General features: G+C 37.0%; 1 protein-coding gene and 1 gene segment (V, D, J or C); both read right to left on the bottom strand.

Moving 5' to 3' along the window:
- LOC107159025 (immunoglobulin lambda-1 light chain-like) overlaps positions 1-17,824 on the bottom strand; it is a 738,922-nt gene that overhangs the window by 273,436 nt on the left and 447,662 nt on the right. For 3 of the 39 annotated variants that reach the window (XM_048785829.1, XM_048785831.1, XM_048785795.1), the window contains exon 4: positions 11,875-11,882. The exons of 32 other annotated variants lie outside the window; for them this stretch is intronic. In XM_048785829.1, the coding sequence (XP_048641786.1) occupies positions 11,875-11,882 (8 nt within the window). Of the gene's footprint in view, positions 1-3,007; positions 3,015-4,593; positions 4,601-11,874; positions 11,883-17,824 lie in introns of all 39 variants that reach the window. 4 more of the 39 variants (XM_048785818.1, XM_048785824.1, XM_048785817.1 and 1 more) reach the window with 2 other exon arrangements.
- The window catches only part of LOC107159024, a 587,419-nt gene that overhangs the window by 267,809 nt on the left and 301,786 nt on the right, over positions 1-17,824 (bottom strand).

The raw sequence follows: 17,824 nt of genomic DNA, 5'->3' as shown, positions 1-17,824 counted from the left end.
GTACTTAATGCCATTTGTACAAGTTTATAATGTATGTTTCCAACTTGTTTTATATGTATGTGATTTACAAAAAAAAAATATCTTCTTGATTGAGAAAAGGATACAAACTGTAAAAACCACAATTTTCATAAATGAAAATTTCCAAGTGTTTCCCAGCTCTTTCTTATATTGGGTGTCTTGACTGGAGATTTAGTTAGCTAATAAATGGATCAATTAATTAAACACTTATGAAATTTAGTTGGGATTTTATTTAGCTTTCAATTTAATTATTCATTTCTTTATTGTATCACCCACATCATTAATTTAGTGAATGTTATAATACCAACCTGAAAAAACAACCTAAAAAGCAAACTGAGGGGTATAGGAGGAGAGGACTGATAGTGATGGGGGTCACCAGGGTAACTGCTTTGTAATTCATTGAGATCTATCTCAGGAACATCTACCTCTGTTTAGTGTGTTTTATTTTGCAGAATGAATTTAAAAAACAACTATTACCAAGGAAATATAAATTTTATATAAAAATTTAACAAGAAGTACTAATATTAAAATTATTAAACAAAGAACACATAAATCTGTAAATTCTATACATAATAGACTGTTTTGTCTTTGGAACCAAAAACAGCTCCTTCTCCAAGTGTTGCAGGCTAATTCCAGGTGCTGTCCACTACAAGTATCATCTCTCCTGTGTACCGGGGCCAAAATCACTTCTTTCACTGGTGTTTTATGGAGTCTATAACATAGAATCAGATTTTAAAAAAAAGGTCACTTGGGATGAGTTTCTGGGCACAGAGAGTGTCCAGGACCACAATTATTCTCAGGATATGCAAGATGAATTTGGGCCCTGGTGTCTCCTGGGATCTGGTCAGGGAGCACTGAGGCTGGTATGCTGCCTTCAGCTGAGGGTGTTGTCTGTGGGCAGAGAGTGTCTATGAATGTCCTCAGGAGCAAATTCCCATAGACATTCACCTTCACAACCTTCTGAGGCTGCTTCCCTAGATGTGAACATGAGGCAATGGGAAGGGTTCTCTAGGACATTTGGGTATAAAGGCTGAGTAGCACACATCTCGGACCCTGAGGAGCAGCACATGTGATGACACAGGGTGGAGCAAGGACCCTGCTCCTCCAGCCCTACCCTCTGTAGCTCTATCCTCAGACGGCTTCTTTGCACTGATTTTAATCAAACTGTATCTCCTCTTGCATGGCCATGGTCACATGCAACTGGGGCCACTTCAGTGCTCTAATTGCTTCTGATGGATTGCATAAAGTGCAACAAAGAAACTTAAGGAAGCAATGGAGCATATGTGGATTTTGATCTCTGCTCTCCCTCCCATTATTTCCACACTCAAATTTCCTCTTCCTAAACTGCTTTATCACCTTTGCTGCATTGAGCCCACATTTAAAATCAAGAGAGGACCCCTGGAAACAATTCATGTTACAGGAACTACTTTCCAATTGTGTAATCTTGACCTAGGAAAGGAAGAATACATTCATGCATGCTCAGAGCAGCAAAGACAGAAGAACCCAGCTATTCAATTGTCACTAGAACAGAGACAGATTGTTTATGTCTCATGCATCAGGCAACAACTCAATATTTCTGAAGCCCCCTACACTCAAGCTCAGTGCATGGCTATGCAGTATTGCTCAGCATGATTCAGTGGTGTTGCCTGTGGTTGAAACCAGGGCAAGACTAAGAATGTTGGTTCAGAGAGATTTAAGACTTTGAAGGTCCAAGTACCTCAAAGATCTGGATGAGGAAAGCACCTTTAGAAAAGTCATAAAAAGTGGGAAAGATGAAACATGTAAAATCTACAGAATCTCTACATAAGAAAGGATAAATAAGAGAAACCAATAGAAAATCAATTATGTACAGATTTCTGGTCCTTTTCTCCTCCTCTTCCTCCTCCTCCTCCTCCTCCTCCTCCTCATCCTCATCCTCATCCTCTGCATCATTTTCTATGTCTTCTGTGGACCATGGCCTTGATGGTGATGATGTGGCCTTAGAAAAAGGAAAGGCAGAGTTAAAGTCAAGGTGAGAACTTGAGTTGCTCCTGCTTCTGGTGTTCTAGAGCCAAAGTCAAAGCTCTCCATTCTTCCTCTTGTCTGCACTCCTGTCTCCTGGCCTCCATCACCTCACCTCTGCAATGAGAAATAGATCTAGGATCCCAAGAGCTCTTTTCCAGTTTACATTCTGCCACTGTTCTCAGTAGGGATGTCTGTGTCATCCTGTTCCTCCAAGAGGCAGCCACAGTCTTCCTGGCTTTCTGGAATTAGGCCTCTTGAATATAAGCACATTCAGATTTTCCTCCTAGTCCCAGGGCTTGGGAATTAGATGAAGACTGGAGGTTAGAAACATGTTCAAGGAGGAACTTCTCCCCACTCTTTTACAAGAGAGCACAGTGGCCTATCCATGGAGTACTGAAACAATTTTCTTTAAGTTGCCCACATTTGGGAGTTTATTTTAAACCAGAAGTAGACAAAACATAGAAGAGAAAGTGCTGCTCTATGAAGCAAACATGCAAAGGGGAATTTTGAATTCTTACTCACTGCTTAGCACTAGAGAGATCTTCAATTACAGGCTCACAAACTGACTCTAAGAAAGTGTGTTCCATTAGATTTCTCCCACGGTGGTTCAAATCTAAAGTGCAGATCTTAATTCTTTCATGCCAAGTGCCAACAAAAACAATAAAATCCAAGCTACTTGATGCTTAGCAGAGGGAAATTCAGGACCGAGTGGGACTTGCATGGAAGATTGTGTTTAACTGTCAAAGCAGAAAAATGTCTTCTTACAAACTGGATGCTCAAAGTCACGAGGTCTACTAACTCTTATTTTTATAAAAGCAATACATATTTCTGTTTATTTTTATTTCATGCCAGTTCCTTTTTTTCCCACATGAGTAGGTGAACTCAACTCCTAGAAGGACTCCTTTTCCATTTTGGCATGCAAATAGGGCTATTCCTACCTGCAAGCTCTTCTTCATCACTGCTTGAATCATAATCTTTGCTCCACATCCAACCTTTAGAGACACAAACATCAGAAACAGTGTTACTTAAGATTGTCCATGCATTATTTGTCACAATTAAGCTCATGATGGTTGCTAAGGTTGGATGATGTTTGTCCCACACAGGATTGTGTGATTGAGGCTTGGTCCTTAGTATGGCCATAATGAGAGTTGTGACACCTGTATGAAGAAGGGTCTGCTTGGAGATGATGAGGTCATTTGAGGGCATGAGATTCAAAAGTAAGAATATAGATTTCTCAACTCTTGTTAGACACTGGTTATATAAGAAAAGTAAATGAATAATCTGATCCCTGTTGGCTTCCTGTCTCCCCATGTGATGTCTCCCCCCTGCACCTGCATCATGCTGACACCACCAATCATGCAATGCAGATAAGTGAGCATTCACTAAAGCCAAGTGTTTGAAAGCCAAGTGTTTGCCAGTGCCATGCCTTGTATCTTCAGAACTGTAAGTTAAACATACCTGTATAAATTATTCAGTCTCAAGGGTTTTCGTATCAGCAAGAAAAACAGAGTCATACTAACATTAATAGTCAGGATCACCCTGATCTCTGTTCTGGCTTCTCAGACCCTCTCTGAGCTCTGGGGAGTCAGAGGCCTCAACAGGATGCTGCAAACATTTGCAAACCTTCTAGTGAGAGAGTGGAACTGAAGGAATCAAATTTTAACTACTTCCTTCCATTGGCACATTATCACTCTCTCCTTGAAACAGACCAACCTGACATGCAAACTGTGATGCCAACAGTTTCAGGAATATAAACTCACATACCCTGTGCCATCATCAGAGCAGCTGCCCACAAGATAATTGGATTGTTCTCTGCCTTATGCACATGGTTCTACTGGCCTCTTGAAATGTGGAACTGGGATGAGACTTTGAAAGTTTTGTATTAAAATTCAAACACAATTAAAAATACACAGCATATCCAAATAGTGATTGTTCTTTTTAATGGCCAAGGCCTGGAGTTCAATGATGAAGCAAGCATGAATTTTCTTTCTCTGGGTTTCCTTGGACAACAGTTTGCTAGCATAACCTCACTCGTCATTTATAAGTAGACTATGGACTCATGCAAAAGGGTCAGGAAGTCTCTGAGGGACTGAGGACTCTACATCAACAAAGTCAACATTAAGATCCAGATGGCTCCCCAGTAGGTCAGGCACATTACACCTAGAGCTGATGAGAAATGTGGGTGCAGAGCTTGGACACAATGCACTCTTCTTAACTTCCCTACCGATTGTGGCTGGTCCTGGTGAGATCCCAGGTGGATAACTGGGTCACTGTAGAGCCCCACATGCTGTACAAGTGAGGTTTTAGCACAGAGTGGCATTCATCAAATGCTGACAGGGACTAAGATAAAGACACTCTGCCCAGGGATGAGCTCAGAAATGAGGAGGAATGATGAGCACAGTGGTTCTACCCTCACAGTGACAATTCAGTGTCAGTATCCATGTATGTATGATTAGAAGGACCTAAATAGCATTTGAGACCAACAATGTGAAGTTCTATCAGAGACACTGTCAATGTGATATCCTGCAGGCCACACAGGGAGCAGCACAGACCTAAAATGTGGGATTAGACACCACTACTTAGCTGAGCTTGACCTTCACTGGAGCCCATCTTTTGTTCTGTAACTAGATGAGCTGCAGCTGCACTGGTCATCCCCCGTGAAAGTCCCTTGAGTTTAAACATGTTTCCCACAAAGTAGTGTCTAAAAAAGGACCCAATAAGGCAGGTTTCAATGTCAGTTGGAACATGCAAACAAAACCCTTCCTTAGCTACAGGAACCTCTGGCCTGGGCATCTTCTCTGTCTCAGATTACCATAAGTGAGCACAAAGTGCTAGTGGACCTGAGGGTCACTGTTAAGGATTGGCCCCGTCCAGAACTTTGTGCTTAGAATGGGGTTTGGAAAATAAATTCTGACACCTCTCAGAGAAAATGTATATGAATGTGAAAAACTGTCATGAATGAAGTGTGATGAACAATCAAATGCCCTGTCTAAATTCAGGGCCTACTGATAGGTGAGGTTTGTTATTAAATGAAGATGCTACTGGTGCAGCGACAGGAAAGTAACAGAGCTTTTTCCTTATTGAGTGTCGTGAAAATTTTCCAGATTTGTATGGGATATATTTTGCATATTAATTGAGGTATTCTTGGCGTGGAACAAACTGCAGACATGGAAAGTTTATCATTTGCTCTATTTACACATATACAAAATCATGATTTAATGAACATGGCATTTTTTTAACATGTGGATATTGACATCTTGGTATGTATATATCTATATCTAGAGAAACATACAAACGTGCACAAAGGAACACACAGGAACACTCAGAATCAAGTGACATGGATGTACACAGAGCAACACATATAAATCTCTCATTGAACTAACCACATCATTCAACTCACACAGGTGCTTTCAGGAACTATGGAGAATGGCCATAGGGTTTTTTTTTTTGGTGTGTGTGTGTGTGTGTGTGTGTGTGTGTTTTAATTAATTTGGACCACAATCTCCTCATTTCTCATTCTCAAGGAGGTAGTGGAATTACTGAGACTCTGCACTCAAAAGTAAGGAAAACTCAGCATGTTAGGGAGTTGAGAATACTTACATTTCTCCTTTGCTGCAGAGGCTACCTGTAGTTACAGAAAGGAAGACAGTTTGAACATGAAATCATTCTCACAAGTCTACTGTTGGCTGTGGTGACATTAGATAACTAGATGGGAAACAGCAGTTGGGGCAAAGATCACAAAGTAAGGCAGAGAGGGCACTTGTGAAAAGACATGAGCTTTGCATGAGGGATTTCTCAGGTACAATTTGATGACATGAACAAAATTCATTTTCCACCAAGGAAAAGTGCCACTGAAGAAAATGTTCACTACAATCATTTGACAATAGTTCTTTGTCATATGTTAATGTCATCTTAAACCATTCTCATAGGTAGTAGATGTGTAGTTGTAATTTCCCCACAAAAGAAATTGTATGAGTCACCTATAATGAACACTGTCATATTTTCATGAATGAATTTGAATGAAAAGGAACAAAACAACACTTATATCTTAGACAAATAAGGGTCAGATTACCTCAGCAATATAATTTGTTTGGTCTTCTCCCAAATTCATTGATGCCACTTGCATGATGACTCAATTGCAATCTAGGGAAATACAGTGTAACTGTCAGTATATTGGTTTGCTGATGAATTACTCCAGGGGCTTCCTTACTGTGGACATGGGTCTAGAGTGTATGGAGATGGTTGTTTAACACACACAGGCTCAGTTGCTTCTGGCATATGATTGTTTCTGAATGGCAGGAGAAGGAGCATATCAGGAAAGAAAAATTAAAATAGAAAATAAATGGAAGAAACTACAATGAGAAGTGAAATATTCTACTGTTACACTAGAATGTTTCAGCATTCCTTTATAACAGTTAACAAATCCATCAGGAAGAAAAGAAAAAGTATACTCTTGAATCAGTCATCTCTGTTATGGGTCAAAATACTTCCACCCAAATATATGTTTAAGTCCTAACACCAGTACCTCCAAATTTCACTGGGTTGAAATGAGAGTCATTGTGATCTCAGCAATTAAAAGTATCCCCTTGGAGCAGGGTAGACCCATTCTCCAAATAGGGCATCTGTTCTCATAAGAAGATGGGGCACATTCATGAGGGACTAATCCCATGTGATGATGGAAGCAGAAAGTAAAGTGCTGCAGTTGAAAACCAAGCAGACCAAGGATGGCCACCAAACCAGTAAAAGTTAATAATGGGCAGAAAAAAAAATTCTTCCCTAAAGTTTTCAGAAGGAGCATGGTCCTGCTAACAGGTCAATGTGGGATTTCTAGGGAATAGAGCTCTAAGATAGTACAGTTGCATTACTTCAACCCAATAAAGCTGATACTTATATATGGCAACCCTAGGAATTTACCAAAATCATTATCATTCATATAGATCTATTTGGCATTTGTACAAATACTTCATACAACTACGAGAAAATAAAATTTGTTTTCAAGTTCACATGAGGTATTCATCAAGATAGAGTATATTTTGGCCCTAAACATTCCTTGAAGTCTTGTGCAAATTGGCTGTCAGGAGAAGGGAAGTTGGCAGATTGGAGGAAGAATGCACCCACGGCAGTTCTTCAGTTCAAGTCTTAGAAGGCAAGAACAATATTTCTCAGTGAGGGGGGAACTAAAGAAACTCACCAAAACTTAATAGTGAATGGAAAACAATCATAGAGGCATATAAAGTCAGAAACTAAAGTAAAAGAAATAAGGCATTACAAAATGGAAGCAATATTATGGTAGAGAGAACCTTTATTTCTTGTAGCTCCACAACCTGTAATGCAAACAGCCTGAATACTTTTTCCTCTCAGTGAGCAAAAGTGAGGTTTCACTAAAACTCAACAGTGGACACTCAGGGAGTCTTAGAGAATCAGAAATTTGGGTACATTAAACAAAGGCAAAAAAAAAGAAAGTATATGGGATCCAAGCTGGTGGTAGCAGAAGCAGCAGTAGCTGCAGCAGCTGCAGCAGCAGGAATAGTGGACTGCTAGATCATATAGGGAGGGGACATGCATAGAAACAAAATAGATATATTTATTAAAAATCCTGAGGTCAGAGAGGCAGCATTTCGTTTGTTGAAGTAGAGGCTTCTTTGCACTATACACTGGTGCAAAATGGGAACTCTGTGATTCCCACTGTCCCCAGAGAGCAAGGCAGGAGCCACCTTGACACAGCCAAGCTGATGCTGCCAAACATTTTCACCAGAAGAATTCTAGACCTGATGGATTTAGCAATGTATCAGGAGAAAAGATCAACACTCATAAATCAATAGCGTTATTATACTCCAACATTGATGGCACTGAAATAGAATTCAAGAAAACCATCCCTTTTACAATAATCTGAAAAAGCCCCTGGGAATGAATCTACACAATAAGCTGTTTTCTGTCTACTGTAATGGCCTTTTTCCCTTGAGAGATAGAGAACCCTACATATGTGACCTCTTTACATGCTATTTTATCTTACTTGAAGGTGAACTTTCCTATGGCAAATGTTAATAAGGCAAACTGAAGTGCAAAAAAATTTAGAGCATTTATTTGAGTGAACATTGATTCATGATGAAGGCAACCCCAAATGAGGGCACACAAGGAGAAGGCTTTCATGGAGGGACACAGAAATGAAGCAAAGAAAATATTTGCTAGGTTATAGTTATACAGTTGCCTTATTTAATCTATTCTGCTGGAAAATCCTTAGTTATATCAGTTTTTAAGAAGTTTCTGATTAATTTACCTTAAATTTTGTTTTTCTTGAACATGGGCATGTATAAGAAGTAAATAAAGTTTCAATTATGTTTGCAAATTAAGCATGGTTTAAGTCATACATGAGGCCTAACTAGTTTTGCCTGCTCAGGGATTATTTAAGCATGGTGTCCATTTTAATGTATTTTAACACAAATAATTGACATCATAATCCAATGAATGGTTCAAGCAAGCTCTATTTTCTGTTGTCGTAGGGTGAAGATTTTCTCAACCTTTTTGGATTAATAGCACTTCAGCATTAAAATAGTCACATACCTCCATGGGCACATAAATCTGAAGTTATACTTTCTTATTAGTAAGTATCTGCCTATGTGCCTTCCAATAGCAACCATTACCTCCTCCATGATACCTCTTAAGTTCTATTACCATTTCTATTTAGGCTTACAAATGCCAGAAAGTCTAAATTTAAGAAGTCTCTATGTTTTCATGGAATGCTAGAGCTATAAACAATATTAACATTCAAGTAATCCAAAAATAAAAAAAATAAAACCACTAAGAAAATAAATGTGATAATGTACAGTAAATTGCTAATAAAGAGCAATGGACATAAATGCTCCTGAAAAAATGTTGGTTTCCATTCTTCCTCACCCAAGAGCTCTTACACTATCTGTCACCAACCCTACATCCACCTCTGCAATCTGTCCAGGACCCTCATTGAATTCCCTATTCCTATTACTGGCAGATAAAAGAAATGAATCATAAGAACTCTAAATGCAATTCTCCACCCCAAAATATTGTTATACACACTATAACCTAAGCCCATACATAATAAAATACATTTTGGAGCCAAATCAGAACCCCACACAAGGAAATGGTATTTCTATGGGAACATGAAATTTTTATTCTAAAAACTCAACTCAAAATCTTTTGGAACACAGTTTGATTTTAAATTAGAGTACCTAGTCTCCAAAATATGTAGGTTAATTTTTTTTTAATTCATATATTGGAACTAAATAAAATGGTAGCTTCTTCTTGATGGTAACAGATTCCGAATACAGCTCTTTTGTTCAATTAAATGTTTTATGTATTTCTATTTTCTGTACTTAAAATCTTATAATAAATTTTCAGTCCAAAAATAAACTTTCTTATACTGATGAATGAAACATGTTTTACTGGAACTTTCAAATTGAAATGCCATGGTTCCTAGCAGTTATATATGTCACAAACTATTTCTCAAAGCAAACACAGTTTGGGGTCATGCTAATACATTATGTACCCTGCATACTAGTAGCCATACCATTCTTTTAGGTATAATTCTAGATTTAATAAAGCAAAGCTCTACATCACTGTCTTTTCCAGACTCATAAAAGACCCATTGGCAGGAATGTCCCAACCTGTCACATCTTAGCAAACTTCTACCCTATCTAATGGGTGCTATCACAACCTCCCTGACAAGAATGGAATCTCAAGACTTATCACTTCAGGATATCCTCTAATATATTCTTTCTTTTACTCTCCAGAGTTCTTTTTATCCTTTAGTAGGCAGTCACCTGCTAGTAGTTAATATTTCTTTATAATAAGCTGTCTTATTTAAAGTATTTTTTAGTGTGTCCTGATTGGACCATAACTGATAGAACTTCCTTAAACGTAATTTTTGTATTTTAACAATATTAATGATGCAATACTGGACTTCAGAAAATAAACCTTAAAAACAATTAGGAAGGTAACATTTAACCACATATGTTGAGCTTTACCCTAGAATATCATTCAATGAGCACATGAAGATCATTGGCAATTTGATTAAGGAATAACTGATTATTAAATCACTGGTCACTGATGACTGAACACAATGAGCTGACCCTTCCCCTGATTGGGGTGGAACTGAAAGTCCTAACTCTCTAATCACTTAGTTTTTCTGGCAAATTGCCCCCATCCAGAAATTATCTAGCATCTCCTCCCCTTATTCTCTCAGGAGTCATTCATTTGCATATAAAATATGGTAAATTCCAAGGGATTTAGAAGTTCTATGCCAGGAGCCAGGTAAAAGGCTAGATTTTTTTTTTAATTAGACCACATCCAGCCATATAAAGCTACATATAGTTAATGGAAGGCACCAAATCATTTCATGCTTCTTCGTCCCTGTTCTTACACCTTTCTTAGTTTGGAAAGATCCCTTCAGTCTGCCTATGTGCCTTCCAATAGCAACCATTACCTCCTCCATGATACCTCTTCAGTTCTTTGTGATCATCTCCTTTAATCCCACCTATTTCATTTAACTTCTAATGTCATGCACATTTGGACTCACACTACCTCCAAACTATAAGCTTTTTGTTATTATTTATTTATCAATATGTTTAAAATAAAGGAAAGATATTGATTAATGGATGGACATGATACTTACTGATTGTAAACCGAGTGAAAATGTACAACAGGTAACAGAGAGCCTGAATCTAGAGTTAGTGTGATGGTGTAATATTAAATTTATTTGAATATACAAATTTGACAGTAATGAATATATATGACTAAGAAAATATACCATTTCTCAAAAGATGGAAATTGCAAAGTGAAAAGCAAAAAATCAGACTAAATCTTAGAATATTCACACAATTAAGAAGAAACAAATAGTTCAAACCCACAAAGTCAAGAATTGTAAGTTTTCTCTTACATGTGGAAGCTAGAGATATAAAAGGGGGGAAAAAGGTTTGGGGTGGGGGCATCTCATGAAAATAAAAGGGAGACCAGTAGAATAGAAAAAGAGACCAAAGGCAGGGAGGAAGGGAGGTAAAGGGAAAGTGAGGAATGGAGAGATGGGTAAGGGAGAAATGAAAGATGGAGACCAGGCTGAGATACATATCAGAGTTTATTTGTCAGAGCTGACAAATAAAGGCCATCTCTCTATAGGAGAGAGAGGCAAAACCGGTTTGAGTTCTGGGACTTTTATGGGGGAGGCTCAGGAATCAGAGCCCAGAGGGTCCTAATGTGGTGGTTAAGTGTTGGTTGGTATGAGGGAGTGGTGAGTCTTTTTCAGAAATGCCCTTGGGTGGGAAAGTGAAACTTTTTCCTTAAAATGGCGGCTGTCATTTAAGATGGCTATCCAGATGCCAAGCAAGGACCTTATAGGAGGTACTAGGTAAATAAACTAGCCCTATTATATTGTTATACTGTTTGCATGTACAAATATATAACAAAAATGTACAAATATATAACAAAAATTTCTACAATTATATATAATTGTTATGTAATAATTTAAAATAAGCAGAAAAATAGTATACATTAATAACCAAATTCTACTATGCTTTAGAGCCCATATGTAACTGGTTTAAATATATTTACTTTCAGTTACAGTTTAAATATGTACTTTTTCTCTTTAAAGTATGTACTTAAAGAGAAAAAGCCAATCGATTTCTTGCCTAATTGCTAGGCCTTGTTGACAACAGCTCACCACTTCTCAACTTATTTGTATTTATAATAAGTTTTCAAATACTAAAAAGTGTCAGTATACTTGCAAAAGTTTAAAACTTTCAGGAGGTAGCAATAATTACAACACAATTACTATTCCAGTATAATCACACTATCTCTTGATGTCTGCATAGTTATCCTCTGCACAGCAGGACCTGGCTTTCCTGATTCACAGACACTTGGATATGTCCACAAAGTAAGAAACTCGCTGGAATTAATATTTATTTGTCACTAACTTGAAAGTACTCTATAACATTAGCTCTTATTTATAGCAAGTGTATCCCAATTGGTACTAAATCACAGAATTCATTTGGTACAAGACTCTGCTTGAGGCATATTACAAGAACTATAGATATATTGAGCTATAGGGAAAAAAAAAGAAAAGTTTCAAACTATGATCAAAACTTAGGGGTACATCTGTGATGATTTTCCAACAAAAATGTCAAAAACACAACTCTAAGATAATTGTTTTCAACAGAATACCAGGGTCACAGATATAGTAGCATGGATGACAAAATAAAAAAAAATACCCCCCAAACTTTAATAACATAGTAAAATTCTGAAACACATATATTCATTTCCTTAATGAAAGTTGCAAATGCTGAATTACCTTCTGTCAAATTAATATCAACATTATTATTCTGAATTTTTCTACTTTTTTAAGCTTTAGTTATATCTAAGCTACTAGTTGGTCTTTGGCTTTACTGCATAGGAGCTATCAACAGAACATAATAAATTTATGCCTAGTTTGTTTTTAGGCAAGTTTTAGTAAACTATAATAAAAAGTTTTACTTCAAGGGAAAGAATACCTGAGACTTTTTTTCCTTTGAAATAGTCCCACCTCAAGGATAAAAATTACTATCATTGGGTAGAGTGTTAATAGGAGATGAACTGTTCAATAAAGTTGCTGGTTCTCTAGGAGTGAAAAATAAATTCATACACCTACTCAAATAATACACAAAAAATCATCCAAGTAGAATAATTGAAGAATTAAAAAATGAGAAAAATATTAGGGGACAATAAATGAGAATATAATTCAGACATGGAAATTTAAACAATAAAGAGAACTAGTAATATATAAGACTAAATCAAAACTAAGAATTCCTTAAGAAAGATGAAGTGTCAAGTGCCTGTAGTTCCAACAATGTAAAGCAAAAGCAAGGAGGTTCACTTGAGTTGGAGGCCAGCATAGGCATTATGAGAAGATTCTACATCCAAAAAACAAAAACAAAAACAAAGGAACAAAAATCTAAGAACTTCTTTTCACAGAAGGACATCATAAAGAGAGAAAAATAGAAGTTAGGCCATTGAAGATGTGCACTTGAAAGGGAATATTGAGACTCTAACCCCTCCCCCCCCTTTTTTTTTCTTCCCAGCTTCCAAGAGGTATGCTGCTTCCTCCACAATGTGCTCTGCTATGATATACTGCCTCACCACAGGCTCCAAACCAACAGAGCCAGGCAACCATGGATTGAGACCTTCAAGACTATGAGCCAAACTAAACCTTTCTTCTTTTATTAACTTTATTATCTCAGGTATTTTGTTAAAATAGAAGAAAAGTAATGCAAATATTATCTAAACTACAAAGAACCTCTTCAAATCAGAAATAAAAAATATAAATAAGACAAAAAGGGAAAATGAATTAGAGAAACAAATGTGAATTTCACAAAAAAGAATCACAATAGTCTTTAAACATAAAAAGCTAATCAAGTAGTTTATCAACAGTAGAATGGTTAAGATGGGGTACATATAAAAGTGTAAATGAATTATCACACAAAAAGTTTTAACAAACTATTAGTAATGCAGGAATAAAAGAAAACTTCAACCTAATAAAAGGCTTCTTTAAAAAAATGTGGCCAGATATGGTGGTGCACCCCTGAAATCCCAATGGCTCCAGAGGCTGAGGTAGGAGGATTACAAGTTCAAAGCCAGCCTCAGCAACTAGAGAGTCTATAAACAACTTAGTGAGAACCTGTCAAAAATAAAAAAAATAGTGCTCCAGATGTGGCTCAATGAATAAGCACCCTTGGATTCAAAGCTAGTACAAAAAAAGTGTGGCTAAGATCATAATTAATAGAAAATGACTGGATGTCATTTACTGTCACTACTGAATGAATGTTTTCCACAGAAAATCAGGAATATAACAAGGACATTTGTTTTCACCATGTTAACATTGGAAGGAGGAAGAAAAGGAAAAACAGAAATGGAGAAAGGTTATAAATAAAGTAAGAAAACAAAAGAGAGAGAGAAAGAGAGGGAAGAAGATTGAATGAAGAAAATTCACCAAGGTTATAAATATGAAAACTATTAGAATAAGTCAGCTGAGTCACATATCACAGAATGAAGCCTAATAAACCAAAGTCAACTATATTTGATGCATCAGAAAAGAATAATTGGAATATAAAACTAGACAAAAAATGAACTCCAACATGCAACAACCTGTAAACTTTATTAAGAAATTAAAGAAAACCTAAATAAATAGAGCAATATAGCATGTTCTTGGATTAAAAGACAACAACATTGTTAAGACATCTATCCACTCAAAACTGACTTAGCTATTAAACAGTCATACTCAAAAATCCTAGCTGCCTCTTTGTCCAGCTGTACAAAGTATTTCAGAATTGTATATAGATATGCAAAACAATCAAGAGCAGCCAAAAAAAAGAACAAAGTTGAACAGCTTCACTTACCAATTTCAAGATTAATTTCCAAACTACAGTAATCAAGACAGTATGGTATAAGAATAGAAAAGAACAAACTGCAAAAACAGACCCACTCATACATGGTCAGTTAATTTTTCATAAAGATATCAACATAATTCAATGATGAAAGGACAATCTTTTCAGAAGAAGGTACTGAAATGACTGGATATACATATAAAATCAATAAACCTTGATTCTTATACCTCAGAGCACATACAAAAATAAATTCCAAATGTATCACAGATTTAAACGTAAAAGATAAAGCTAATAAAACTTCTAGAAGAAAACACAGAAAAATATAAACTAACGTTCAAAAAACTTAGGTTACTGCATTAATCATAATATACATAAAATGGTAAACTGAACATAGTATTTAAATATTGCTAATGCAGGCCAGGTGTGGTGGTGCTCACCTACAATCCCAGGGATTCAGAAGGCCAGCCTCAACAACTTAGTGAAAACACTTCCCCAAAGTAAAAACTAATAAGGACTAGGGGTGCAGCTTAGTGGTAAAGTGTCCCTGGTCTCAATCTCAATACTATAAAAATAAACAAACAGGTAAATATTTTATTTACCTGTTTTGTAAATTGCATATATTTGAAAAGATCAAAAAATACATAAAGAATTCCTAAAACTCAATAGGAAGAAAATATACAACCCAATTAAGAAATTAGCAAATGAGCAAAGCATGGTGACACATGCCTGTAATCCCAGTGACTGAGGCAGGAGGGTCACAAGTTGAAGATCTCATCAAGACCACAAGTTCAAGCCTCCTCAACTTATCAAGGCTCTAAGCAATTTAGCAAGACCCAGTCTCAAAATAAAATAAAAAAAAATAGACAAAAAGGAATAGTTGGGATGTGGCTCAGTGGTTAAGAAACCCTGTGTTCAATCCCTAGTGCCAAAAAAATTGTAAAAGAAATTGGCAAATGATCTGAACATGTTTGAAAGAATACAATAGTCAATGAGTGAAAGACAAGTGTGTTCTAGTACCTTCCCAAATGCACCCTAGTCGGCCTCCCACTCCCTTTCCTCACTCACCAAAGAAGATCTACCTTAGAAGCCTAAGGTAGAAGGACTTAGCACCAAGAGAAAGGACAAGGTTGGAGGGGGTTGTCCCTGAAGCAGGTAGCCCCCTCCCCTTGGCTATTAAACTCAGAGAACTCTTGTCTATTGCTCCAGTTGTGGAAAGAATGAAGCACATATCACATAACCTGGAATGCATAGGAGTTTCACCCCCAAACTAGGGATCCTTAGGTTACCCAAACCAGCCCCAAGAAGATCAAGAAAACACAACAGTAACACCAAATCCTACCTATGTTCACATGGTCTGTGGACCCTAACTCACAGTAGGACCCCATCACAGATGGCTGCTGTAAGGCTCACATTCCCAGACACCTGGGCCCCCTACTCATCTTATACCACAGACCCACAGAGCTGGCTCAGGCCAGATCCTGTGCTGCTTTCACCTCCCTAGCTGCAGCTCTTTACATGCTCAAGGGCAATGGTGCCCTCCAAGAAAAGAGAATCAATGGCTTCAAGTGCTGCGTCACTGGGGGAAAGGCTGGAAGACAGTTCTGGGAATCTGTGTGATGCAAAAGAGCCCACTGATCCCAGGTGGTCTGCACTGAGCTATTTCTTCATCCAAAGACTGAGAATTTTTAAATCTGAGATGATGCATTGGCTTCTAGTTACCTTTTCAGCCTCTTCCTCAGCCCTGCCCTGCTGTATATCCTTTCTCCAGGGCCTTGTGGAACAATTGCTGGGCTCTGAGACACCCAAGCCTAGTTCAGAGACTTCAGAGGAAGACACAGAAAACCCCAGACCTCTGGCTCAAACTTGTTTGTACAGCTCCACTTCAAGTAAATGAGACATATGATTTAGCTTGTATTCTGTATTCTGACAGGAGTTATGACCTATAAACTTTCAGGAATGTACATGTACAACTGGTTCTCATATTGGTGTTACCATATCACAGGTCCTAGACAGTAATTGTACATTCTCCTGACCCTCTTCCACACCTCTGCCCCAAACATCCATCCTGTTTCACTGAGTGCCTAGTTCTTATTTCTGCAGTTCCTATTCTTCAGTAATGAGCCTTTTTTTAAAACCAGGTATTAGTTTTTGAAAAATAAAATGAAGAAAAAATTGTGCAATTTTATTTTGAAAAGATATTATTAGCACCTGGCTCTTACCTTTAGTATAATCTTTAACATTTTTACCACTTTCAGAATATTTAACTACTATTATTACATATCTTTAAGAACATAAAAATGGATAATATATGAGAAGCAAAAAGTTTCCAAAAGATAGTCAATAAACACATGAAAAGACAAATAAAACCATTAGTCATTAAGGGAAAACAATTATCATTAGTTATCACTATGCTCACTAAAATGACTAAAATATAACAGAATGACAACACCAAGTTTTGACAAAAAAAAAGTAGACCAACTGGAATTCTCATATACTTTGCATGTAACTTAGCAATAGCTTAGAACAATTCTACTCCTATGATTTGCCTAAGAAAAATGTAAATATATCTACTCAAAAATCTGTTTAGCTGGGCACGGTGGCACATGGCTCTAATCCCAGAGGCTCCAGAGGCTGAGGTGGGAGGATCATGAGTTCAAAGCCAGCCTCAGGAAAAGCAAGGTTCTGAGAAACTCATTCAGACCCTTTCTTTAAATTAAATAAAATACAAAATAGAACTGGGGATGTGGATCAGTGGTCCAGTACCCCTGAGTTCAATACCAAAAACAAAAACAAAACCTGGTACCAAAAACCAAAACCAAAACCAAAAAACCCCAAACCAAAACCTGTTTACAAATGTATATGTAAAACAAACAAACAAAACCCCACAAATGTACATGTAGCAATATTATGTGAGAGTAAAAAGCTGGAAGCAACCCAGAAGTTCACTGATAGGTACATGTATATACAGATGTGGGAATATTCATAAAGTACCACTCAGCAAAAACAACAAAAACTTTTGGGGGCTGGGGCTATAGTTCAGTTGGTAGAGTGCTTGCCTTGCATGCATAAGGCCATGGGTTCAATCCTCAGCACTATAAACAAGCAAACAAACAAACAAACTATTGATACATGAAATGAAACATGGCTGAATCTCAAAAATATTTTAATGGGTAAATTAAATCAGATAAAAAAAGAAGAAAGAAATTGTGCACAATTCCAAGTATGTGAATAACTATAACGGCCTAAACTAACCTAACCCAACATCATAGCCTACATTAAATGTGCTCACAACATTTACATTAGTCTACATTGGGCAATATCATCTAACATAAAGTCTATTATAATAAAGTACTGATTTTTTCCTGTAATATATTGAATAACTGTATCAAAAAAAGAAAGAAAGAAAGAAACCACTGTCA

Source organism: Marmota marmota, unplaced genomic scaffold (assembly GCF_001458135.2).
Source record: "Marmota marmota marmota unplaced genomic scaffold, marMar, whole genome shotgun sequence".
Classification (NCBI taxonomy): Eukaryota; Metazoa; Chordata; class Mammalia; order Rodentia; family Sciuridae; genus Marmota; species Marmota marmota.
Note: the sequence above shows the minus strand (reverse complement) of the source record. Positions and strands in the feature narration are given on the sequence as shown.